This window comes from Lycorma delicatula, chromosome 3 (genome assembly GCF_047948215.1).
Source record: "Lycorma delicatula isolate Av1 chromosome 3, ASM4794821v1, whole genome shotgun sequence".
Taxonomy (NCBI): domain Eukaryota; kingdom Metazoa; phylum Arthropoda; class Insecta; order Hemiptera; family Fulgoridae; genus Lycorma; species Lycorma delicatula.
In genome coordinates, this window is record NC_134457.1 from 139,320,247 (window position 1) to 139,347,689 (window position 27,443).

Consider the following 27,443-nt stretch of genomic DNA (forward strand, 5'->3'; position numbering starts at 1 on the left):
CAATTAAATCCAAGCAGTTTTACATACCTCAGCATTTCTAAAACAAAAAAAAATTGCCCAGAATAACAGTGAGAGGATATAAAAGCTCAAGGAAATTTAAACAGTTTATAATTTACTTTGGCAAGTAAACAAATATATATTTAATCTAATTATTTTTTTAAAAATGCCCAGAATTACAGTGAGAGGATATACATAAAAGGTCAAGGAAATATAAACAGTTCGTAATTACTTTGGCAAGAAAACCATTACATAAATATTTATTATTGATTTATTAATGTATATCATATATCATCCCATAATTATAAATATATAGATGTACAAATAGTAGATTTATTATTTATATAAAATAGAATACAATTTAATTAAGGTCAATTGTTATAAATACTTACTTTAAATAATATACTATAAACAATCATTCAAAAAATAAAAGTATGTTTTTATAACTTTAATATTACATCTGGGTTGCAATTTTATAATAAAATTTAAAAAATACATAAATAATATCTTTACATAGTAACACAAATTTAGAGTAATCTTTGGTAAAAAAAAGTGTATAATTTCAATTTTTTTCACAATCCTTATTAGTCTCAATATACTAACAAAAATGAAACATTAACTTAAAAATATCAAATTCAGTAAAAAAATAATTATAAATCAAAACATAATGTAGCTATTCAACTAAAATAATATGCATCTGTTATTAAAAAATAGGAAGTAATACCATTGTGAGAAAACTGGTAAAACCTTTACCTTTGTGACAGGATAGGAATAATTTTATGTACTTAAATTATTAACATTAGCTACAGATACTACATTTTATTAAACAAATTATGTAAACCAAACCATTTTTCAAATCTAATATCGATAAATGAATCTTAGCTACTATCTACCTACAATAAATAAATTAATTTTATTTACTACTTTTCTTTACACTAATCTGACTCTTATAATAATTTCCTTTTTACACAACAGATAACATCAGTAAATGTATTAAATAATCACAAAATCATCATCAAAACACATCTATTATCATAATTTATTGACAACTTAATGTTAAAGTTACCATTACAGCTTATCACATCAAACATCATGTTCTAAGAGCAAGTTCACAAACAAAAAACAATAATAGTTAATAAGTTTTCTGCTACTTGAGGTAACTTTCAGAATGTAGAAATATAATTAAATTTTAACATCCTAAACAATGGAAAGTTATTTCTGGACTTGTCAATCTTATAATTTTTATTCATTAATTACAGCACCATGTGTGTTAAATTAGTAAACAATTGGTACCAATTTAAGTTAATAAAACAAATAAAAGAAATTAATACATACACATAATGCAGGCAGATGTTTTGTGAACTAAGAGAAAGTAAATGTCAATAAATTCAATGACTAAAATTGAAAATTGCTTTAATGTTCTCGTTTAAAAAAATATTACTCTATAAAAAATACCCCAATTTTTTTCTATGTCAATTACCAAAAGACTTAAATTTATAAATAAATTTTATTGTATAGATTATCTTTATTTAATTTTATTATAAAAAAAAGGTTCATTAGGCATTTACAATTTGCACATTAAACAATAAGACACTTAATAGAATGTTATAATTTCTACTAGTAGTATTCAAAATAAATTAAGAATAGAATTCATAAATTTTTACATAAAACAAAATTACGTTTTAAGTAACTGCAAACATATAAATTTAACCCTTTTACTAGAAAAATTTGTTCTTACATACAGCACTAAATTCATATAGATTTCCAAACTTCAATCACATTGTTCAGAACTGGTCTTTCATCAATGTGTGCTGCTATATAATTATGCCACAATAAAAATGGGTTAGTCATATGTAAATATTACTGGTTTACTACATCAGAGTTTATAAATGTTAAGTGATTTCCACAAAACCTGGTAAAAATGTTTACAGAAACATCAAGAGTGACATTCTTGAAACATCAAGAATCTATAGTGACATTTTCTAAAACTTTCAATTACTGAGTAATTAGTAAAACTAAGAATGATAAGATTTTTGTCACACTATTGATTTATCTTAACTTTTTGGGAAACAGAAACTGCTTTCGACAGTTACACTAACCTTGTACATTAACATACTGTAGTATAATAGAAAAATAAAAAAAAAAGATTATTTAAAACTTTGACCAATGGACAGCTAAAGGCCATTTATTATTATTTAGTATAGAGAACAAGATATGCATTGTTTTTTTTCCAAAACAACACATCAATGTGTGTGTATTGAACAATGTAATAATTTTTAAAACATTCTTCCTCATTTTAAAGCGTTGTCTCTAAGTCTTAAATAATATAAAACTAAGTAGTTAATTATAAGTAAAATATTGCAGTACATATTCAAAAAGTGCATGAAGCAGTAACGTAAACAATAGGGAATCTGCAGATGATTGTTCTATTAACAAAATCATAGAGGATATTGATGTCATTAATAAGCAAAATGTATATAGAGCATATACCTTTCTTTTACAGCAAGGTATAATTCTGGTATAAACTATCCACAGATAAATTTAATCATGAAGGCTTTTGTATACTGGAAATCATTAAATTGCCTAATAAAAGGGTTAATGTCAATAGAAATTAAAATTAAAAAATCAATTAAAAATCTTCATTAAAAAAAAAGTCAGATCAGTTTAAGTACAAAATAAACTCTCAATGAATACAAAAACTTGGGGAAAATCTAAAAATAAAACAAAATATTACAATAATAATAAGATTTTTAAAAAAAATCACAAATATGTTCTTAAACACTACAATACTAAAGTTATCAAAATTTTATAATATATCACAGAATAATTAATAAACAAAATGTAAAACAAGTTTTAAAAAATAATAATATAGTTCAACTCATTTTTAGTATTAACCACTTTTAACAATTCCCCACTATTAATAAAATTTTTCCTGTCCCAGTAAAGTTCAAAAAGAACACTGTTACAAGTACAGACATACCTTTACTAAAATTATTTTTATCATAATGTTTCATCTAACTTGGCAATCTTTTTGTAGCAAGGAAAAAATACACAAAAATAGTTTTCTTATCCTATTACTTTATGATTTCAGAATTTATCAATCTAACCTGCAATTATGATTATAAGATATATGAAATCTATAAATAATAAATTATCTTTACTGTAAGTTCATTTTTTACTCCTAGTGCTTTGACAGAAAAATCTTGTAACTTACCTTACAAATTAGAACACTAACAATAGTTATCCAAAATGTCCAGCAAATGGGTAACACTATGTAGACATCTCTACAAAATAATGGAAGCATTAAACTGCCTGCCCCACTGGTATGGAAGTGGAAGGTGATGTCAATAATTTCTCTAGTACTTCCCCGCAGTGCAGTACAGAAAATGCTTTTTATGTGGGCTTGACATGGATAAAGTAGGCAAAACCATACAACTCAAAACTGGCCCTCCAGGTTGGGGGTTGATTTTAGGGTTAACATCCCTAAATTGTAAAAAAATATATTGTTTACAAATAAGTAAGAATCAGAAGTGAATATGACAGAGAAAAACATGCCAAAAAAAAATCAAATAAGCATGAGATTTGGAAACTTTAATATTAGCTGGAGCTACAAGTATACTAGAAATTGAACTGAACAGAAATAATATAGATGTGATGGCTCTCCAACAAATATGGTAGCTAGATGAGGGGCTATATACCTGCAAAGACTTCTCCATTGTGTATAGCAAGCCGAAAAATGAAGAACACAAAATATGGGAGTAGAAATCAGAAACGTTAACTGCCTGATCAACTTTGAAGCAGTAAGCGAGAGGATCTGTTGTTTCCGGTTAAAGCTGATATATTCCTGAATTGATTCAGGAACATATCAATTATTAGCTACCATGGCCTGACTGAAGAAGTATTGAAGAAATGAAGGATGTTTTTGTAATATCTACTTGAACATACTTATGATGAAATCCCTAAATATGATGTAAAAGTACTGATAAGAGATGCTAATGAAAAAGTTGGAATGAGAACATATGTTGGAAGACACATCCTATACAAGGAGACAAATGAAAATGAAACCAAGAGCCTTCTAAAAGACTGTGCGTTTTTTTAAAAAGGGATTTGTACCTAAATAGGACTGGTAAAGAGCAGAGACATAATGAAATTGTGATTAACGAATCAGAGAATCTACAAGTAGGGAAGGAACACTTTGAGAAGTTGTTAAATACATCTACTGAAGGAAATGTGAACCTTAAAGAAGTCACAGAAGACTCAGTACAAATACTAGTGGAGGAACCCACAACAAAGAAAGTTATGAAAGCTTTAAATCAGATAAAAAATGGAAGGGCTCCAGAGAAGGACGATATATCAGGGGAACAGTTGATGTATGGAGGAAAGAGCCAAATAGAAAGAATGAAAAAAATTTTGACCAACAATATGATGAAGTAAGCACATGCCTGATGAATGGAAGGCTACTATTACCTACCCAATTTACAATTTACCCAATTTATTTAAGAAAGGGGATAAAATTACTTGTACCAACTAAAGGGGATTTCTCTACACATCACCTCATATAAAATACTGTCAAGAATAATACTAACAAGGATATATCCTTAACGGACTGAACAGCATCCTTAAATCCTACATACTGTCATAAACCACCAAAATTTGAGTCTACAAAACAATCATCAGACCGGTATTCACATATTGGTCCAGACATAGATTCTAAATAAAAGGATATAGTCATTCAAAAACAAAGTACTTTATATATTCTGGTCTAGTAGATTAAGAAAACATAAAATAATAGTAAATTAGCTTCTTAGAATGCAAGACAAAGAAATATACGAGTTTTACATTTCACACTTATAAAATTTTCCTACTAGATTATAATTCTAATTTCTGTGAAAAGGTTATAACACATTTTTACTGTGTCGACAAACAAAAGATATATTTCATAATAATTACATACATAGAAAAAATAAAAAAATAATTTTAAATCATCATCACAATAATAATACTAGATGTATTAATTATTAGAGTAAAAAGAAATTTACAACAATACAAAAAAAATGTTTTTTTCCACAAAATATGATTAAGATTTTAAGGACCTTTTACAGAATGAATAAAAATAGATTTAAAGTGAAATATTTGACTTTTATGAAAATATAGGCACAAAGACCACACAGTTTAAATAAACACGAGACTTAAAGCACAGAATATCAAAGATTTGATTGAATACAGAAATTAATTTAGAAAATTGGTACAAGAATCTATGTTTCCAGAGAGAAGAAAGAAAGGTGCATATCAGAATAGATGTATGGAAGAAAGGAAACAACTAAGCAAAAGAATGAGGACCTTTTGGGAAAAGAAAATAAGTCCAAACTATGTAAATGCAATCCTTAGTGGTAAGAATGAAGAAAAATAAATACTAGAATATTATTCCACTTATCATTCAGAAACTAATTTTTATACCCTTTACTAGAACAACAGAAGTTAACTCATTTAGTGCCATTGACTGACACTATTTAGTCGAATTTGATATATAATCAGTCATCGAGAAAAAGAATAAACATGAGTTTATCTAACAACAATTAAACATTTTATTTTGAAATCATATTTGCCATAAAAATCAAAACACAGGTCTTGTAAATAATGACTTATTCGTAATAAAGTAATAATTATTATACTGTGAATAAAGGTTCTCTTTTCATTTTTGCCTTACACTCCTAAAAAGAAACCTGAAAACAAATTAATAAAATAGAAAAGATATGTTGCTGTTAATCCATAGAAAAACAGCATAAGATCACCAGATTAATATTTTGTGATGATTATTAACAATAGTTCTTCACAGTTCTTAATAAGTAGCATTTTCAACAAAAAAAAAATGCCAAACATCTCAATTAACACTTTATTCACATAATTTCTCCGACCACAAACAAAATACATTCATTAAATAAAATCACAGGTTTCTAAGCAAACTTTAAACATCATTGTCGCATTTAAGAGATATAAGAATGAACCTTTGAACTGTAATAGCGATAACCAAAATAATTTAAAAGTAACAAATGGAAATGTACATGTTAAGTGCATGTTAATCATTTATATTAAAATAAAGACCTGTTATAAATTAACTAAAACAAACATGGAGCTGTTATTTTCACTTGGGTTATCACATAAAATACTATTAAAAAATGATAAAAATTTCAACTGTAATAATCTAATTCAATAAGATATCAGATACCAATAATTTAATAGCTGCTAACAAAAAAAAAAAATAATAATAAACAATAAAAATAAATAAAATCAGAATAAAGGCAAATGAAGTATATTAATTTGGTATATCTAAAATAATTAACAAAACTAGCTTCATTTTATTTTATAGTTTTGAGTTAAATATCAATTAGCATTTCAAAAAAAATGTTAAGTAGAAGTAAAATTATAAAAAATGTAGCGTTTCAATTTTTTTATAATTATAACATTAATTACAATTATCACTTTTATAGTGTTTACATAGTTGTAAAGTTATTTATATACTTTAAATATTACTATTTTTACACATATACATAAAAAATAAATAAAAAATTTACTCATGTTTGCTGTTTTGTTTGCCATCAACTAACTAGTTTCATCCTAACTTAGTTCAGAGGAAGCTATCCTAGAAGATAGGATGAATAAACTAAATTAGTTAGTGGCAAACAAAGCAAATCACTTGAAAAATGTTCATATTTATAAGTGCAAACAACAATAACAACAAGTGCAAATTGAATGTAGTAAAACAAATATATTATTATTACTCTATATATACACATATATAAATAAAGCACTAAAATGCAAGGCTGATGACATCACTTCATCACAGTAGGCAACTTTTATGAATTCTCTTGTGTAAAATTACCTAATACTTTATACACAATAAAACATCTATAAACAACCATATTTATTAATTGCAATCCAGTAAAAAAACAAAATTTCATGGAACTTATTTTAAACTGTATTAGTAGTAGTATGGCTAACAAGTGCACTCACATCTGCCAACCTGACATAATTCATGGGAAAATATGAATCAATGCTGTACAAGATTGTTATTCAATAAAATATGATATTATCATATATATGTAAATCTGGAAAATAAGAATTTAAAATGAAAAAAAGTACTTACACATAGTGTAATGTGTAAAGTAATAATAGGGAATGAAAACATATGTTCTTCACTCAAGAATTTTATTTAGTTCATTGTTTATATATGTTAAAATTTAAAAAGTGAAATTTTCAGCAGTTTTTTGCAACTACAATGAAAAGTTCAATTCCTATAAAAAAGTTTTTTTATGGAAAGTTGTACTTACTTCAAAACCTACAATATGAGGCATGGTAGATTCAAATTTTGATCATTTTTTGCTGAGATAATTGCAAATAAACGCCCAAAAAAACCTTATTTTCACTAACAGGAACTTTTGCTAAAATAGGTATAATTAATTCTTTGACTTTTCTGGAAAGTGTGAACCCTGATGTCCAGATTTTAGTGGTTCAAATTTCAGCTCAAAATGTTTTTGTTTTTGCAAAATTGACAATTTTACTCCCAGAGAGAGGCAGTCATTTTGCAGCTTTATCTATCTCAAGCGATCATCCTACAGAGTGATATTTGTTTACAAATTATTTTAGAATACTTATATTATCATGTCCCATAAGGTTTTAGGTGAAATGTCGATTTTTAATATATTTAAAACGTTTTGAAAAACATAAAAGGTTTTTTACTTATAAACGTTTAAAATAACTTTTCCGGACTTGACGTCGATTTTCTGTTTGAATACTCAGAAAGCAAGAATTGATTAGTCATTCAATTACATCCAACAATTTTTAGCAAAAAACTGTAGTCTAACTTTAATTTAGCATTGGTTTCATCCCTATCAACAATGGCCACAGTGATTTTAAAAAAAATCATCTCAGCTCCTAGTGGGGCTGACAACCTTTTTTTAAATTTATGTAAAAATGCCAGCTCACAGATACTCTAACAGAAAATCGACAAGGTCAAATGCAGAGGATATATTTAAAATATAAGTATTTTAGAATAATTTGCAAACCAAATACCTCTTGATAGGATGATCACTTGGGATAGATTTTAGCTGCAAAATGACCGCCTCTGAGAGTATATATTTCAATTTTGCAAACAGAAAAATCTTTTGGGCTGAAATTTGGATCACTTACTAAGGACTAGAGCTTACATGTTCCAACAAAATCAAAGAAATATATTTACTGTTGCAAAACTTACTGTTTATTGAAAAATAAGTTATTTGGGGTGGCATTTTTTGCAATTACCTCAACAACAAATATCAAATTTATTATACCATGGCCCACACATTGTAGGTTTTTGAAAATCTACAACTTTCCAGAAAACCTTTTCAGTATTCAACTTTTCATTATAGACACGTAAAACCGCTGAAAGTCATTTTTTCAATTTTAACATCTATAACAACAAATTAATGAAAATCTTGAGTAGGGTATGTATGTTTTCACTCTCTATTATTACTTTACATGTTACACCTACCACTACCTATAGGTACTTTTTTTTTCAAAAAAGGGTACCACTTCAAGTCAATTTGTCTAGACTATATAAATCACCTAATTAAGTTGGGTGTAATATAACTAGATTCTTAGATTAATTTAAATTTAAAGTCCAAGTAACCAATAATTAGGTGTAAATTAGTCTGTGTCTTTACTTAGAAGTAAATCTCAGTGACTTACGAAATCAAACTAAGGAAAAAAACAATAAAATAAAAATACTTCCTAACATTCCTCTCTTAACAAAATTTCAATCTTTGTAACAAGTAATTAAAAAGAACTAATACAAACTCTATTACTGGACTTGCACATTCAAGAATTGATGAGATTACCTTTTAATCAATATTATTTCTCTTACAGCTACTACTGCACAATAAAACTGCTAATTATTAAGATTCAATTTCTTAAAAACTTGAAATTTGTTTCTGCTTACATTCAAAAACAATGGATTTTTGAAGACTGAATGCGTGAGATCTGACTCTTTTCAGTATTTGTCTTCCTGGGTCATTTGTTCTTTTCTGCGTGCTCAAAATTACTTTAGTAATAAAAACTAATTTAATAAGTTTAGAAATCAGTTATAAATGATTTCAAACTTTAAACGTTATAAACTGCAGGTTTGTTCATTTTCTTATACGAAAATTTCTACTCATACATAGTAAGTTATTAATGTCTTAATAACTTAACAATTGGCAAGTACTTAACAAGTACTTAAGTATTTAACAATTGGCAAGGTAAATGAATGCAATACCTCTGTTCATCTCAACACAAGTACCGTTATGTAAAATAAATTAGTCTAAATAATAAGCAAAGTTATTATTCTAACTAATAACAATTTTTTAATGCAGAGATGCTACGAGCTAAACAAGATTTTATATACTTCTCTCATTCTTGTAAATTTTGCATAATGAGAATCTGAACATCTAATTACCCCCAATCCAACTATTCTCAAAGAAATGAGTGAATGTTTTATAGAAGTTTCACTGAACAAAGAATAAATTAAAAAATCCATGTTTCAATTCTTGGAATATTTAAAATCCATGTAAAGAAAATTTGTTAACCCTCCTAACACAGAACAAAATATGGATTTAAAAAACAAATAACTAACAATAAATATAAGTTGGATAATTAATAGATCATACAAATAAAATAAATACCTTAATTTTTTTAAAACAGATAAGAGCACTTATAAAAAAAAATAGTTTAAAAAATAATATTCATTATTATTATTATTATTATTATTATTATTTATTCATTTATCATTTAATCAGAAACTATTGACTAAGAAATGCATGAATAAATTCTAGTACTGTAAAAATAGGCCAGACTTTTTGTTTGACATATTCAAGTTTTATTCACTAAGATTTTGAATAGGCTGATCTATTGTTAGATGGGTAGGCTGAAAATGAGGTTTCTTGTATGTTAAAAAAACTATTGGTTTTACCAAAAATTTAATCAGACTTTATTAAAACCTTACAAAATTCCCTGCTATTTGGTTTATTTTAATAATGAAATATAAAAAAAAATTATGACATTTTTTATTCCATTTGAAATTTTACTTTACGAAGTGATTTAATCTTAGGTAATTTTAAATGTGTTTCTTATAGTTTAATGGAATTATAGCAAAAAAGTAAATTATATTCAGCTGAAATTAAAAGAATCATTTAATATAAACTGTGTTCACTCAGTTCTTTCATATATTAAGTCTGCAAATATCACATTCAGTAGTTAATTTATTCATCACCCAAGCAAGGGCCATTAGATTTATTAACACTAAAGAAAATTTAATAACTGAATAACTGAACTCCAGGGCCCTTATTTCAATTGCAGGATAAAAATTTTATCTGAAAATTATACTTTTGATACACAGATCATTAATAATTCAACTATACAAATTTTCAACACTTTAACATATTAAGAAAAATGTAATTTTTTGCTAAAAATATGAAATATTAATTAAAAATCAAACATACTGTTTTACTTTAACTTAATCTAAAAAAAGTATTCTTTTTATACTTCTCTTTTAGGTAATTACCCAAAATAATTTACCAGTTAACCATTAAATATAATTTACATGTACTTGTAAGTCAGTACTTGTAGCAGAAGAAGTACACTTTAAAGTAGCGAGAGAATCAAAAAATGAAAAAATTAAAATAATCATAACTCAATTATTTTACACTGTTTACAAATTCCAAAAATAAAACAATTTCACAGAATTTCATACAGCTTAAATAAGATCTAGTACTTTTTTTTTGTAAAATAATAGTTATGTAACTAAATTTGTGAAATAAAAAAGTCGATTCTAATAATTACACCTATTTTTGGTCTACTTTTATACTACATTATTCACTGGATTTTTACAGAAAATTGCTTTTTATGAAAATGAAAATACAATAACTATATTAAAAAAAATTTCCAAAAAGAATTCATAATATAATATGATTTAAGAAATACATAATAACTGCATTAAAAAATTAATTTAAAGAAATGTTTAAACTTGTTAATTAGAATTTATAGCCAAACAATATCATTCATTGCAATGTTATGAAACAATTCAAAGGTAAAACATTAGAAAAAGGTAAATTCTTAAAATCATAAAGCAATGCTCTATCATGATACACAGAAATAGGCAATAAGACAACTTAATGCCGTATTAAACTTGTACAAAGTGTGAATGAAAATATTTTCACTTGTATTCAACAGTAAAAAAAAAAATAATAACACTTTTCTGAATTACAATTAAATGCAGAATTATATCATCAATCAATCTTTTTTTTTCCAATTTTATTCCTTTTCTTGACATTTGGCAAATGAGATAAATACTTGTTCTAATGTTGTTTCACTAATAACAAAATCTTCTACTAAAGGATGTCTTGTCTTAATTGTATCCATTGACTGGAATAATTTTGACCAAGGTTTACTTGCATCAGATATATGGTAATGTAACAGTCCCTGCAAAAAAATAATATTACTGAATTCAATAACATTATACTATTATAACTATTTTATAACATTGTCTTTCCATACTGACAGCAAAGTATAGTGCAGCAGGAAGAGTACTTACATTTTAAATCTCATTCTGTTATTCATGTGCAGTACCTGTACAGACAGCCACACTTAATCCTTTAATGGTTTCCTGCACTAATAGTAGTTCTTACCAACTGCAAAATTTTCACTGTACTACAATTTTAGTTTTACAGTCAACAATTACAGCTTGATAAAAGTAGAAGGAGGATGTCCTTTCCCTCAACAATTAAATCCAATATTTGAAAACATTTTTTTTTTTTTTTTTATTAATACTATATACACCAATGTTAATAACACTGTACTTCTGACATTAATTTTTAAAACTGACATTATTTTTATATAGAGTGATTTACCAGGATAGCGCAGATACTTTGGCAGGTCATTCTACATGTAAAAATAAAGAAAAAAGTACATGGACATAGGTCCAGAAATACTTCATTAATGAGTTACGGCTGGCAAAAAATGTTGCACAGATTTCAGCTCTTCCAGTGAAATGAAGCCATATAGAAATTCATTAGATGAAGTTAATTTGATGGTTTCATATAAATTCGATCTGACAAATTGAAAAAAAAAATGATTCTGAGAACTGTAACTTCAGCAGTTTTTAAGAAAATCGGCAAAAAACACAAAAAACAACAAAAAAACTCACTTTTTACATTTGACTTGCAATAACTTTGTTAAATTGCCAATAAACATATAAAACTTTAATAAAGCTTACAGGAAATTTAATTCCAAACAGAAGAGTATAAATAAAGTAAACAGAAAGCAAATAACAGTTAAATAAAATGGACTTTTATGAAAAGCAATACAAGGCTAAATTTAACTGGAAATTGGTTTTTAATGTAAAAAATTAATCAAATTTGCAATAAATTTTCAAAAGTTTCCATTTACTTTAATGCACTTTGCTGCATGTTTGTGGATTGCTCATGTTGCACTTTTTAGTTCATAGGAGCTGTTCTTTAACAGTGCAAAAGCATCAATAATACAGGCAAGTAACTCTTCTCTGGTATTTCCTTTCAACTTACAAACATTACACTGATAGTCCAACTAAATTACACTTAGAGAAAAAAAAATTGTTACCTGGATGTTACATCATAAAAAACAACATAAAAAAATAAATCCGTGAACGAAGGTGGGAGAGGGGGTGGTGATTTGGAGGGTTGGGATTGAAAAAAAATTTCTATTACAAAAGTTTTAGAACATGCAAAAATCTACTAATTTTGTAGAGGTCAAGTTTTAACCCTTCAAGCCGGTATTTAAATTTTTAAAGCCCTACCCTACTGCCAGTAATTTAAATGCCCAACCAGCAGCTGTATTACAGTACTAAAAGTAAAAAATTATAGCTTCAAAACTACTATACCAATTTAAACCAAATTTTCAGAAGAAGAATCATCCACTTTTTCCCATCTCCAATCTACGTCTTTTCTTGTACGCTTCACTTTTATATCAATATCGTCATCACTATCGCCACTACTCTGTTCAGAATCTTCTTTATTTTCATTACGATTTTCTGGCCCAAAATCTTCATCACTTTCATCACTATTAAATTCACTACCACTATCAAATATTCTAATGTTACTGTCACACGTCTCATCTAAACATTCAATAATTTGTTCTGATGTAAGATTACGCGACGTGCTTGACCCCGCCATTTTCATTTACTCACAGCTGACGCAACTGACTGAAAAAAGAGCATTCAACTTCGTAGAACAAAATCGTATTTCATCACCAATATACAATCCTACGCAGTTATAAAAACACGAAGAAGAACGAAGCCTCGTGATAACACAGAGCGAGTTGTTCAAATAAACATTCCGAGATGGCATTGTTATGAAGTTTTGAAGCAAGCACTGTGCACTGCGAGACTGTCACGTCCAACCGCCGATACATACAACTTAACATGTGCGTAGCATTCACGTTCTCCCTGCGTGAAGGGTTACTATAACCTCAAAATTTCAGAGAAAAAAGCAAAAAAATATTTTTTTTCGTTTTTTTTATTTTTCATTTCCGCAAAAATAATTTAATTTTGACGAAACTTGATGAAAGTATACTTTTTTCTGTCTTAATTAACCACAAATTTTTTTGACATCAACTTTCACTAGAAATCACAACAATACCATTTTTCACCCCTTTTCAAACCCTGAAATCAATCCTTCTCCATCCCTGCTCATGTATTTATTTTGTTACGTTTATTTCCACTTTTTTTTACCTTTACATTTCCACTTATAAAAGTCCAGGTAACAATTTTTTTTTAACCCCTAAATGAGTTATTTCGATCAGTCTATGAGCTGTGTCAACTGTTATAATTTTGAAATTAAGAGTTCAAAACAAATAATAAAACATATCTATGTAGAAATATAAACTCAATTAGTTAAAAGTGGTTTAAATATTAATCCGTACAAATTTTCTAGAATATGGCCAGGCACATTTTACCACATGTGACCAGGCACTGATTATACTTAAGGAAAGATGAGGGAAAACAAGTTTTTACCTTGACTGATGAGCAGATTTTCTAGTTCTACAACTTTCAGAAAACTTTCAAAAATATTCTTCCTTTCCTTATTTTATTAATAAAATATATAATAATAAATGACAAGCTGTTGTAATTTGAAAATTATCATTATATGCAAAATTCTGATTGTTTATTCAACATTCGACTTCATTTTTTTTTTTTTTAATATAGATAATATATTCAAATACATAAAATTATTTGTCAGCCAAAAGCCACTTATAACTTGTAACCACTTACAAGATTACATTTGTTTTTATACACATAAGCCTGCAGAACATGATAAAAAATATTACATATTTTATTTAAATTTACCTTATGTTCGTCTTTCAAAGTACAATGAGGAGCAAAAGTAGATTGAATATCATCTTTTAATCGGTCAAGAATATTATCATTATGTTCAACATTATGAAGTTTTATCATTATTGTAAAACCTTGACCATATTTATGTTTTAGGTGTTGAATATTACCAATACATTTCATTTGTCCTTGCACCATTATAGTTAGCCTATTACATAACGCTTCACATTCATCCATACTGAAACAACAAACAAAATTTCATTAAATTCCATAGCACACCTATTATTCATAAAAATATACAAAATGAAATAATGTAAAAGTGCATCAAAATATAAACTTATTCCAAAATAAGATGGTATTAATAGGTGATCTACCTCTGTAGTTACTTAGTTCTTAGTTGGCACCACTGAAACGCGATATTGAAATAAGAAAATAAATAAAATTATAAATATAACCTAACCAAACTTAACCTATACTCACTTCACTCACTACACTGCTGACTAGCAAGCAAAGTTAAGTGTGATTAGATTATATTTATAATTTTATTTATTTATTTTCTTATTTCCATATAGCATTTCAGTGGTGCCATCTAAGAACTTAAGAACTAACTAACTACAGCGGTAGATTGCCTACTACATTAATACCAATAAAATTTATAGGTACTTATTAATAAATATGGACATAAATGGACAGACTAATTATTTATATGGACATTAATAAACATTTTTTGAATCCTATTTACACCTGCACGTTCAATGACATAATAATGTTTTGTCTCGTGTTAATCAATAAAATATAAAATGTTTAATTGAAAAAATGTTTCCATAAATCAGTTTGCACACACAAGAAAATGAATTTTCAAGGTGATTTAATTGTACGTTTGTGTACATTATAACTGTCATCATTAGTTTTACATTCCCAACTGTTAATTTAAAATGACTATTCTGTACTATATAAAGAAATTTTCATACACCACACTCATTATAATTCTAACTGCAAGGTAGGTTTACAAGTTTGAAAATTAAGAAATACTGTGACAAACATTATCACATTGGTGATCTTCATAAATCCATGTTCCTATCCTATTAATTCAGCATTACACAGTATATTAAGTGTCGAATAACAATAAACAATGATTACTAATTGTGAAATGTATACCTTTATCAAATCACATGTTGTACACCAAGCATTATGCTACTACTACTGTTAATTGCCCAATGTTTATAACTCATAACTACATGAGAGTCTAATTTTTTACGCTGCCCTATTGGCTTTCACCTTTATCCTGATATTAAAAAAAAATCATGTTATACATGAGAAATAATGTTATTAAAGATATGAAATTTTAACATTGTTTTTTATAGACTTTTAGTACAGCAGAAAAATAATGTTGTTACAAGCAGGAAATTGTTAAAACTAGTAAAACTCAAAAATGAGTTTTGATATATATATATACACACACTGCAGTAAACATACGGTGCATATACAAACACTTTAGTACACCAACAAATTTAGTAATCTACATTTTAATATCTAAAATAAATTATTTAGTATAAATATCTTAACATTATTATTAGACATTAAATACTTAATAATATTATATTAAACATACTAATTAAATATCTTAAAAAAATAATTTAGTACCTAAAATAAAATTACTTACCTGTGGGAAGTTAGAACAATTGACTGGCCACCTTTCTGGCAACGCGCAAGTACATTCCATAATTTTCGTCGAGCTACAGGATCAACACCACTGGTTGGTTCATCCAAAAATACAATGACAGGCTCTCCAATAAGAGCTATGGCCGCACTTAATTTCCTTTTGTTACCACCACTATATGTACCACATAATCTGTTTCTATATTCGTCTAGACCTATATAAAATTAAAAACTGTACATTAGTAATAATCAAAACTATCTTTAACTAGTTTTGATGCAAAGGTTTGCCCTGATACTAAATTCCGCCACAATAGTCATCTCCCTCAATGACCCAGTTAATCTTTTGGAAAATGTCACATACACTAGATATTTAGTACTTTATTTTATTTGTTTTTCTTATCTACATATAATTTAATAATATAATTTTTTTTAAATGGTAAGATAAGAATGTACACATGAATTGAGCTTAATATAAAACAGGATTAAGTTAGCAAAATTTTGAGAAAATTGACTCCAAAAGAAACTATCTATTCCACTCCTTGGAGATACTGACCCCAAACATTTATCAACAACAAATTGCCCCATATACATGAGTCTCTATGCCAAATTTCATCAAAATAAGTTTATCCAGTCAAAAGTTATTAAGCTACAAACACACCAAAACACACACACACACATATGAACACAAATTTGTGAGTTTGTTTTACGGGGTATCCCCATCTTTTTTTTGTGTTTTGGGGTACCTGGGTCATGAATTGTCAAGAAATGCAAAAACCCTTATCCCATTTTTTGAATGATTACCAAATTTCCCTTCTTAATGAATAGCTCTGGAGCTATGAAATTTTCAATAGTTTTATTCATTTCAAGCAGTACCCCAAATGTATAATCATTTAAATGCAAAAGTTTATTACTAAATTTCTTGGCAAACTCTGCTCAGTTACTATTGACAAATAAATTGTGCCATTAAAATTTACCTGTAATTTAACATAGGTTTTCTTTTTTTTGGAGGGGGAGTTAAGTACATTAAACTAAGTACTGTTAGTCTTTGGAAAGATCCAAATTATATATTATACAAGATTAATTCATGTAAATACATTTACCTCATTAGCAAGTTAAAAAGTTATAAATCTATAGTAAACCAAAATGGCTGACAAAAATGCAATAATACATTTTAAAAATGTAACAATATATTTTAAAAAATCAACTTTAATCCAAAAAAAAGAACAACTAAGTACATAGTTATTATAAAATAATAAAATTAATATTTTTTTAAGTGATAAGAATGAATAAAATGCATCTGTAAACAAAATGTAAAGTTTGTTCATAAGACTCAAAAACTTTTTAAATTGTGTGGTAGACAGTGCTTAATGAAATGTTTAATATGCTGTGACCTAGCAGTAACATTGGTTATCACTCCAGTGAAAACCACAATGTAGTATTTTGTTTAGTCATCATACGTATCACACCTCTTTGTGTCTATAAGTATTATCTAATCTCTGAAATTTTTATTATATTTAAAATGTTTCATTCAATGTGATGACATACTATTAGAAAAAAATTGATGCCTACTACACATTTAAACTGAAAAATTTAAATTATCACACCACTACAGAAAAAACAAGATCACTGATATAGTTCTGAAATTAGGATTTTATTTATATCTTAATAAACTTTGATAATTGTTTGGTGCTGAAAATATTAGAATTATTTTAAAGCTAATCTGTGTTATATCATAAAATCTTGAATTCTGGTATAGCTTTGTTTAGTCAGAATCAACAGGTATAAATACTTAAGCCTGTATGCATCTTTAACATCTCTTCAAGTGACAGTAAGCAGTAAAAATATAATTTTCCTAGTTGCGCACACTAGGCCAGGGCAATTAATAAGGAATAAATAATGGCCAAGAGATAGAAACAAAGAGATCATATACCAATAAAATAATATTTATTCATTTGTTGACCTTCTACTTCTACAGTAAGTCCTGTAAATCAATGCAATACAAATTTATTTTTCATTAAATCATTAAATTCAACATACCTAAAAATTTTATCCAGTAATCAGTTTGATATTGTGACTGCTGTGGAGGAAGTCCTTTAAGCTGACCAAATATATTAAGCATTTCTTCTCCAGTCATTAATTCATTAATAGCATCAAACTGCGGGCAATAACCAATTTGTCCCAAATACTGTAACAAATTATCTATCAATTACACCTGTTCTCTTTTCTATAATCCTAAAAAAAATTTTAATTAATTCCAGTATTCATCATAAAATAAAAGTTCTTGTCTTTGGAAAGAAACATACTACAAATCTATTTGTGGAAAAAATTCAACCTTATACAATTTTTTTCATCATTGAAGTGAGTTGTATTGAAGAAAACCTGTAGTAATTTTGTTTATGTATAAATTTTGTTTATGTTTTTATTTGATTTCCCAATAGTGTAATTTGAGGAGTTACTCCATCAAAGACAAGCTTTTTTTGGATTCATACAATTCAGCAAAATAATACTGAATTGTATGAATCCAACTGTATGTTTTAAAAATTAAAACTTAAAGTTGGAATAATGCCTGATAAGTTTATAACTCTTTTACTAAAAGAAAAATGTATTAACCAATATAAATTTCTAATACAGCAGCTCATTGTTTAATTTATGCCATATAACAAAAAAAAGTAAACCCAATCAGTGGTGATAACTTTGCATCACCAATGAAAGATTCAAACCCTTCCAATAGTTCAAAGAATTTTGTAACCAATATACAATTCTACAACAAAAAAAATTTGATGTGGACACCACATGACTTCCTTGTACACCTATTAAATACAACAAATACATTTTTTGCTGCACTTCATTTAAAGTTATTTCATTTGAAAGCGAGATACGATCCGCCAATTCTAAGTGGAGAGCTGCAAAATTTCATTGTGATGGACACCGCATTGCATCGCATTTTTTTGTGATGTCCGTATCATCATTTTATATTAGTTTATATATTAATTTTGTTTCACATCACTGAAGTAGTTATGTGATGTAAATGAGAACATGTCAGATCTGTAACCATGTATACATCTTTTTTTTTAAATTTAAATATATTGATTTATTAATAATTATTAACTTCTGTAAACATTTTCTGAATTAAAATGAAAGTACATAAAATTTTATTTCACTAACAACTCATTTTTTCATTTTTTTTTTTATTGTTAATATAATAAATATTTATTTAAAAAAATAAATTATATATTTATTCCAATATATTTAAATTAAAAAAAAAAAAATTTAATAAAAATACAAGTATATGAAATCTGATTCGAATCGATGTGCCCTTATCAGTACATCAAATATAGTTTAGCTACAGTGTTCAACTTAAAAGAGGCCTCATCATTCAATAGTTTATACTAAATGTATACTTTTGTTAAAATGCATATATTGGTAAATTAATGTATAAGATGCTGGTACAACTAGAGCTGAAGCAAGGAGGATGTTTATTGCCTGCATATTTGAGTACTGCCAATCTGTGTAGAATATTGACTTTTAGACAAAGTTGGATATAATCAATCATGTGTTGTTTGTTAAATCCTGTTCTGTTCAAGAACATGCATTCATGATGGAAATTTATTTAGAGATGAAATCTCATGATGTGTATTAGCGAAAGTTCAGGGAGAAATTTGAAAAGGAAGCACCAGTAAAAAGTTTTATTGAGAAGTTAGTTAAAAAAGTTTGTAAAACAGGTTCAGCATTAGACCAGAAGTGTGCCTGACAGGTTCAGTTTTAATGATGCAGGTCATATAGGATATTCAAATAGCAGTTACAAGGTCATACAGGACATTAAAACAGCCATTACAAGGTCAAACAGGACATTAAAACAGCAGTTACAAGATCTCCTCATAAATCTTTATGGAGATTATGCTGGGAAAAGAACATTTCACTAGGTTCAGTCCAAACTGCAGTGAGGAGAATGCTAAAACGTTATCCATATCGAATGCAGATTTTCCACAGAACTAAGCCGATTACGCTAAAAGTGTTCACTACTGTCAATGGTTCACGAACTTCATCCAAAAAACATTAACATTTTAGATTTAGTGTTTTTCACAGATGAAGGGTGGTTTCACATTGGTGGGTATGTTAATAGACCGATGTTCTTTGGTGGTTGGGTTTCAATTAACCACACATCTCAGGTATGGTTGAACTGAGAGTGTACAAGACTACACTTCATTCACACTCATACATATCATCCTCATTCATCCTCTGAAGTATTATCTAAATGGTAGTTACCGGAGGCTAAACAGAAAAAGAAAAAGAGTATGTTAATAGACAAAACCACTGAACCTGGAATATTGAAAACCTGCACACTAATTTGGAATCTACCATTAACACACAAAAAATAGACATATAGTGTGCAGTTTTAAGGTGACAAATAATAGGATCCTTGTTTTTTTTATAAAACTGTGGATGCTGCCATCTACCAAGAAATTATCCAATAGTTCATAGGCTTACTGCAAGAGGATAAGCATGACTGCTGATTGCAACAACTCGCTCTACACGGAAATGCTACAGGATTTTTTAGGTGGAAGATTAATTTCTAATGGACTGTGGCCACCAACATCTGATCTGGCTAGTTAATTTCTTTTCCATGGAGGTTACTTAAAGAAATTGTTTTGTAGGCGTAATCCACACAACCTGCAGGAATTGAAGACAAACATTAACAAATGCCATCCAGGAAATAGACAGGGTATAGTAACAAGAGTAGCCAGGAACATAGTCAAACATGTTGACATGTGCATAGAAGTAGTGAATGGATATCATTTTCAACACCTTCTGTAAATTATTATGTAAGTACAATATCTGTTCAGAAAATAACTGAACATTTTTAATTATGCGCCAACAGAGATATATTTAGTGACAGGCAGTTGGCAGTATTGTGTTCCGTATAATCTTCTCTGTAACCACATTTTCTTGGGATTGTTAATATCTCATTTAGTTTTTGTGCTGTTGTTATTCGAGTACAACATGTTTAAATGTTAGTAACGATTTTTGTAAGCAACAATTTTTGTATGAAACTGTGGAAAACTTTCACAGAAACATTTCAATTTTTGAAAAAGCTTACGGAGATGGTGCTCTGAGTCCTACACAACGTTACTAATAGTTTTCACAATTTAAAAATGGTCATCATCAACTGAAGGAGACCCTCAACCAGAAAGGCCTTCGACTTCAACTGATGACACCCATGTCAGAAAATCAACAATCTGATGTGTACGAATCGCCAATTAACTGTCAGAGAACTTTCAGAAGAGGTTACATCTAAATTGGATCATGCCATGACACTTTCACTAAAAAATTGAACATTCATCGAATTGCAGCAAAGTTTGTTCCTTGTTTGATGACCAAACAACAGAAAGAACAACAAGTGGACGTTTGTCGGCAACTTCTTGAAAAAGCCAATGACTATGAAACAGTCATGCAAAGAATCATAATGGGAGAGGAATGCTGGGTTTAAAACTATGACATTAAGACAAAAGTTCAATCATCACAAATGATTGGCAAAGGATCTCCACACTCCAAGAATTCACATCAGTCTTGATCCAATGTCAAAGTGATGTTCTCTGTTGTTTCAATTTTAATGGAACTGTGCATTTTGAATTCTTGCCTCAAAGTGAAACAGTGACCCATGCGTACTATCAAGGCATTTTACAACGGTTATATGAAAAAATTTGCAAACAAGAAACCAGAGTTGTGACGAGACAACTCATGGTTTCCTCATGGTTTCTTCACCACGACAATGCACCCACACAATCAGCTTTGTTAATTCATCAGTACCAAAACTCAGATGACTGTCCCCTCCCTCAGCCTCTCTACTCGCAAGATTTTGATTTTTTCTTATTTTCAATATTAAAATCAGTGATGAAAGGACATCGTTTTAAGACTTTGATGAACTTAAAGATAATTCGTCACGAATCTTAAAAGCCATTTCAAATGAACCTATCCAAGACAGCTATGTAAAATGGAAACACCACTAGGAAAAGTATTTGAATAGAGGAGGGGAGTACTCTGAAGGGGGCAAGAACCAATAATCTGTAAAATTAATAATAAAGATTAAAAAAATAAGGTTCAGTTATTTCCTGAACAGACCTCATATTTGCAAATAAACTATTATTTAGACTAAAATAAATGACAAAGCCTGCTTTCAGATTGGCTGTATTTAGATTTTTTCTAATGGTGGTTTTTGAAAGTTTCAAAAGTATGCTTTTATCAAAATCTAACTAATGAAAGTGCAAAAACTGCAGTTCATGGCCCCAATCTTAAGTAAATTAAAATAAAATTACAGATATCATCATTTCAGAATATATCCATCTTAATAATATGTGCCCAGCCCTGACTTTTGGTCCATCATTCTAAGGACTGACTGAACAAAACATAGCCAAAACTCAGACATGTCTTGCAGTAATGGCAGCAATTTTTTTTTAATTTTTAAATTTATTATGATAAATAATAAAATTAAAAATTAAAAATTTTGAATTATTTTTAAATTTTGCAGTATTAATCTTATGAAACACTGCTTCAACAAACAAATTCTTGGTCTTCTGTGCATTTTGGTTGAAGGAGCAGAGCAGTACAACCTTCTCTGATCAAATATTTAATTGCAAATCAATGATACAGATACGGTTATGTTAATTTACAGTACCTTGAATTTCTATCTAGTAATTCAGTTTTTATCAGAAGCTCAGTGAATATGTTTTTTGTATGTACCAGTATTTGCATAAAACTCAGCAAGATCTGGAGGCTGATTTCAATGTTTTTTTAGCACTCTTTTTACAAAACTTTGAGGATGGATAAGTAATAAAAAGTTCAAGTAAAAAACATATGTTTTACATCATTTTTCTTTTAATTACATTAAGATTTTTTTAACATTTGCATATTAATTACAATTAACTTTTTTTTTTAATATTTCTCATTTTTTTTGCATCACTTATTATTTAAAAAGAGAAAGTACTTTCATGCAAAAATTTAAAAAAATTAATGGAAAATGTAGAGTAAAAAAATAAAATATCTTCCATCCAGATTCTTAGCTCATCCTCAATAGTAGTATCCATGTTATATGTTATGTTATGTTATATTGTGTATGCGCATGTGCGTGCACATGTGCATGTGTATGTGTGCGTGCATGTATTTATTTATCAATGTGTATAGATATTATATACTTAATATTTATTATAATACTAAAATTAAACCTGCTCCTTTTTGGTGATTTTTTTTTTAATCTGTATATTCTGGAAAAAATTTCAAAGTTGAAAATAAAATTTTAAGTAACTTTCCCAGAAAGTCTTTTCATTCCAAATGAAGAACAGAAGTTCCAATCTTTTGTTTGACAAAATGTTTTTTTATAGTTTACTAGTTTGAATGCATTTTGCAAAATAGTTCATCTGATGAAAATTAAACAAAGTAGAATAAACTGTAAACAACTTTCAAATATTAGAAATTCAAACAGGTCATGCAGGGATATTTTTGGTGCCTTATTCACTATGGATGAACTGTCATAGAAAGTAAAGATTTCACAGAACAATAATTAAAACTAATATAATTTAAATCAATTTTTATACATTTTTTTTTAAATTTTAACTATGAATTCCTTTGTGTAACAAATTAGATGTAGAAGTAGGTAATCCAGATAGTCCACCTTGTTACATAATAGCTTCCTTAATTTTGATGATAATAAAAATAAAAATCACTAGACTTAAAATAACGAGTATTCAGTTTCAGAAAAAATATTAAAAATTATTTTCAATAAAACTAAATTAAACTCAGACTTTCAATAAACATTTTAATACTTTTTATTTCTCTCCTTCAGAAAAATAATTAGAAGTGTACTGTAACTCAGAATTTTTTAACTAAGAGAATTCAAACTCCATAAAAATATATTTTTTGCAAATAAAAAGAAAAATCATACACTTTAGAATTAATGATAGTAACAATACACAATAAAACATATAATAAGCAATAACAAAAACTATCGCTAGAAAATATTGAAATATTGCTCATTAAAAAAAAATATTTATGATCTATAAATTAAATACCTTTGAACGATTATCCCTCAGGCTGTATGAAAGAATTGATGCATTTCCAGATGTAGGAATCTCATCTCCAGTAAGCATTTTGAATGTAGTTGTTTTCCCAGCCCCATTAACTCCCAATAAACCAAAACATTCTCCTGATGATACAGCAAAACTTATTCCTCTAACTGCTGTAAAGTTTTTCCCATATTTCTTCATTAAATCATCAACCACCATAACAGGAGCTGTTACAGTACCTATATAAAATAAAAGAATACATTATATTCTTAAACCCTCTTGAAGATCACTTGACCATTTTTTGTCAGGTTCAGTTTTATGCTAAAAAAAGCAAACTGGCAATTTTTTGTTAATCCCATACAATAAAGGCGATTTGTGAAATTTTATGTGTCAAAATGATATTTGTACTGATCAAACATTTGGTTATCATGGCATACATGGCAGTCCGCTTATGATAGAGGTTACATTTGTTAATGTTTAAAGTTTCACGTGACATTGTAATTAATATTTAGATGGTAAACAAAAATAATTACTACTTTGAACATAACGACTTTCTTTTTCTGTTTAGCCTCCGGAACCACTGTAAGGTATTACTTCAGAGGATGATATGTATGAATGTAAATGAAGGGCAGTCTAGTACAGTCTCAGGTCAACCATTCCTCAGATGTGAAGTTAACTGAAACCAGCACCAAAGACGCCGTTTTGGTATCCACTATCTAGTATTCAAATGCGTATAAAGTAACAATCTTTATTAGAAACTGAACCTTAGAACTCTCGACTTTGAAATCAGCTGATGTGCGATAACGAGTTCACCACTAGATCAACCTGGTTGGTTGAACTTAATGACTGTTCACGTTTTTAATTTTAGAGAACATTTAATCATGGATGTTCCATAATATGTAAATGTTAAATTACATAAATACGTAAATATGTTCCATCATTATTTTGTTATTGTTTTGGGTTGGCCGTGAAATCACAGTTTGTTCGAAGTGAAAAGGAATGTTTTATTTTAGTTATATAGCTTTTACACTACTGTATTTATTGGAGTGTTGCATAGTACATAGATGAGTTGAGAACATTGTACGTTTATCATTATTTTTAGTTGTTGGTGACGTTTGGATTGTAACATTAATCTTACTTCATCTTAATTGTTTTGTTTTCTTTTTTCTGGCAACATTTATGAGATATTTGCAATAACACGCAAAATGAGCTATATATTTCGAAGACCAAGTGAAATTGATCGGATAGATACAGACAGTTCTAGAAAACTTAATTTTAAAAATTTGATTAAAATTTATAAATTTCTTGCCAAAAATCATGTAATTTTCAGGTTTAACACAAAGCAGGGCAACAATTCTAAAAATTATGATTCCTATATTAAAATTGTTTCTTGATTTTAAGTTAAGTGGCTTTAAATTCATTTTTTTAGTAATTTTTATTTGTTTTTGAATTCTTTAATTTTTAGAAAATTTTTTAAGAAGATATGACCACAAAAACAATTTCTAGTTGACAGTGCCATTGGTTTTCCTACAATTTAAAAAAACTGCTGAAAATATTGGTAAAAAAAATTTTACAAATTTTTTACACAAGCTTACAAGTAGTCACAATAAATCACTGTAAAGTTTTCACCAACAATAATATAAGCATGTGATTTTTTTTTAACCATCTTGAAAAAAGGTCTGGTCCTTAAATGGTTAAGATGGATAAGGCTCAGAAAAACACAATAAAATTGACTAAGGTTTAAATATAATGGGAAATGTTTAGCATAACTTTTAGTATATAAATTTTTCATTTGTAACAACATTTTTTTTTTTTATTCTACTGAAAGTCCATGAGAATATATGTTAAAATTTCACACTTGTAATGGTACAGTTCTCACACAAGTCCATGTAAAAATTTTAACATTCACTTTTTAACATTTCTTATTCTCAACGACTTTTTTTTTTTACTGCTGGAAAAGAAATATGAGAACTAAAATTTTAGAGTCACTATAAAAGCTTATACTTCAAACTGAGCATAGTATTACAATTTAATCATAGCCAGTGACAAGAGTTTGACCGGCCTGTGACAAGCCTATTCAATGGATTTGAACAACAACAACAATGAGAATAAGTACTGATTTTCTTTTTATTCTAGGTCAGTTTTCAGAAATGTTCATTTAAATATTTTTATCTTGGGCTGGGGATTAGTACTTGGTTAAAAACTATATAGAATGTAATCCAGCCAGAATTTATAGCAACTGATATTTAATAGTAATTTAGTTATGTAAAAAATAATAATCAACATCAGTAAGAACATGATACACAACATATCCTTGACAATGTTTCTGTTGTCAGATATCAACCAGATTTTTTCCTACATTTAGTAATTTTAGTATTAATTTTCCCATTTTAGTAATTGCCATTCTGCCAAAACTAAGAAATAAAAGTTAAGAAATAATAAGTCACAATCATGGGGACATTATGTCACCATGAGATTTATTAAACCCATAGATTTTTAATGAGTAAATTTGCAGAGATAATTGAAATTAAAAAATGTCTGATGATGTTTCCTCCCATCCCAGGAACAGTTACTGCATTACTCCTATTCAATGGGTTTGAACAACAGCAACAAGAATAATTACTGATTTTTCTTTTTATTCTAGATCAGTTTTCAGAAATGTTCATTTAAATATTTTTATCTTGGGCTGGGGATTAAAATTTTAAAATAAAACTAAATATGTTACACAATGATTTAATCCTTCCTAAAACAAAGAGATCAATTTCCTAAGAATGCATTAATCCCATAACACTCCTCGAGAGCTATTGTGGGTTACAATACCAAATGGTACAAAAATTAGACAGTGTAGAAAGAAAGTTGAAAAACAGTTAAGCAGGCATGTAATAATAAGTAATAATAATACAAACTTATGAACAATGTTATATGCATTCTAGGACAAACGCTTTCCAAGAAATTATAGATCTAGAGATAGAACACTACTATATTGTATTACATAAAAATCTATTTATGCTATAGTATTAAACAAAGAAAACTTAATTGATTGTATTACATAAAAATCTATTTATGCTATAGTATTAAAGAAAGAAAACTTAATTGTAAAATGAATATAAAAAGTTGTAAACATTATTGTATAAATTTTGAAAATTCAAATCTGCTTTGTATCAGTTTAGAAAGAAATACATATATACAACTAGTTTTATCTATGTTCTTCATTTTACTGTACAGTTTAGAGGCTGTCTTTACCTACAAAGGAGAAAAGTCACCTCAGAACAGATATTTTTAATATATAAAGATTGATAATATAAATTCTATAAAAGTAATGAAGAAGGAAATTTTATTATAAGTAAAAGAAAATT

The 27,443-nt window shown here is 27.8% G+C and overlaps 1 protein-coding gene across 2 annotated transcripts in view; it reads right to left on the reverse strand.

The window, feature by feature from the left end:
• Positions 1-222: 222 nt before the first annotated feature.
• LOC142322045 (phospholipid-transporting ATPase ABCA3-like) overlaps positions 223-27,443 on the reverse strand; it is a 186,324-nt gene continuing 159,103 nt past the window's right edge. For both annotated transcript variants that reach the window (XM_075360660.1, XM_075360659.1), the window contains 5 exons: positions 24,094-24,326; positions 18,068-18,215; positions 16,035-16,245; positions 14,387-14,609; positions 223-11,487 (listed from right to left, as the gene is read on the reverse strand). In XM_075360660.1, the coding sequence (XP_075216775.1) occupies positions 11,320-11,487; positions 14,387-14,609; positions 16,035-16,245; positions 18,068-18,215; positions 24,094-24,326 (983 nt within the window). In that variant the 3' untranslated portion in view covers positions 223-11,319. The remainder of the gene's footprint in view (positions 11,488-14,386; positions 14,610-16,034; positions 16,246-18,067; positions 18,216-24,093; positions 24,327-27,443) is intronic.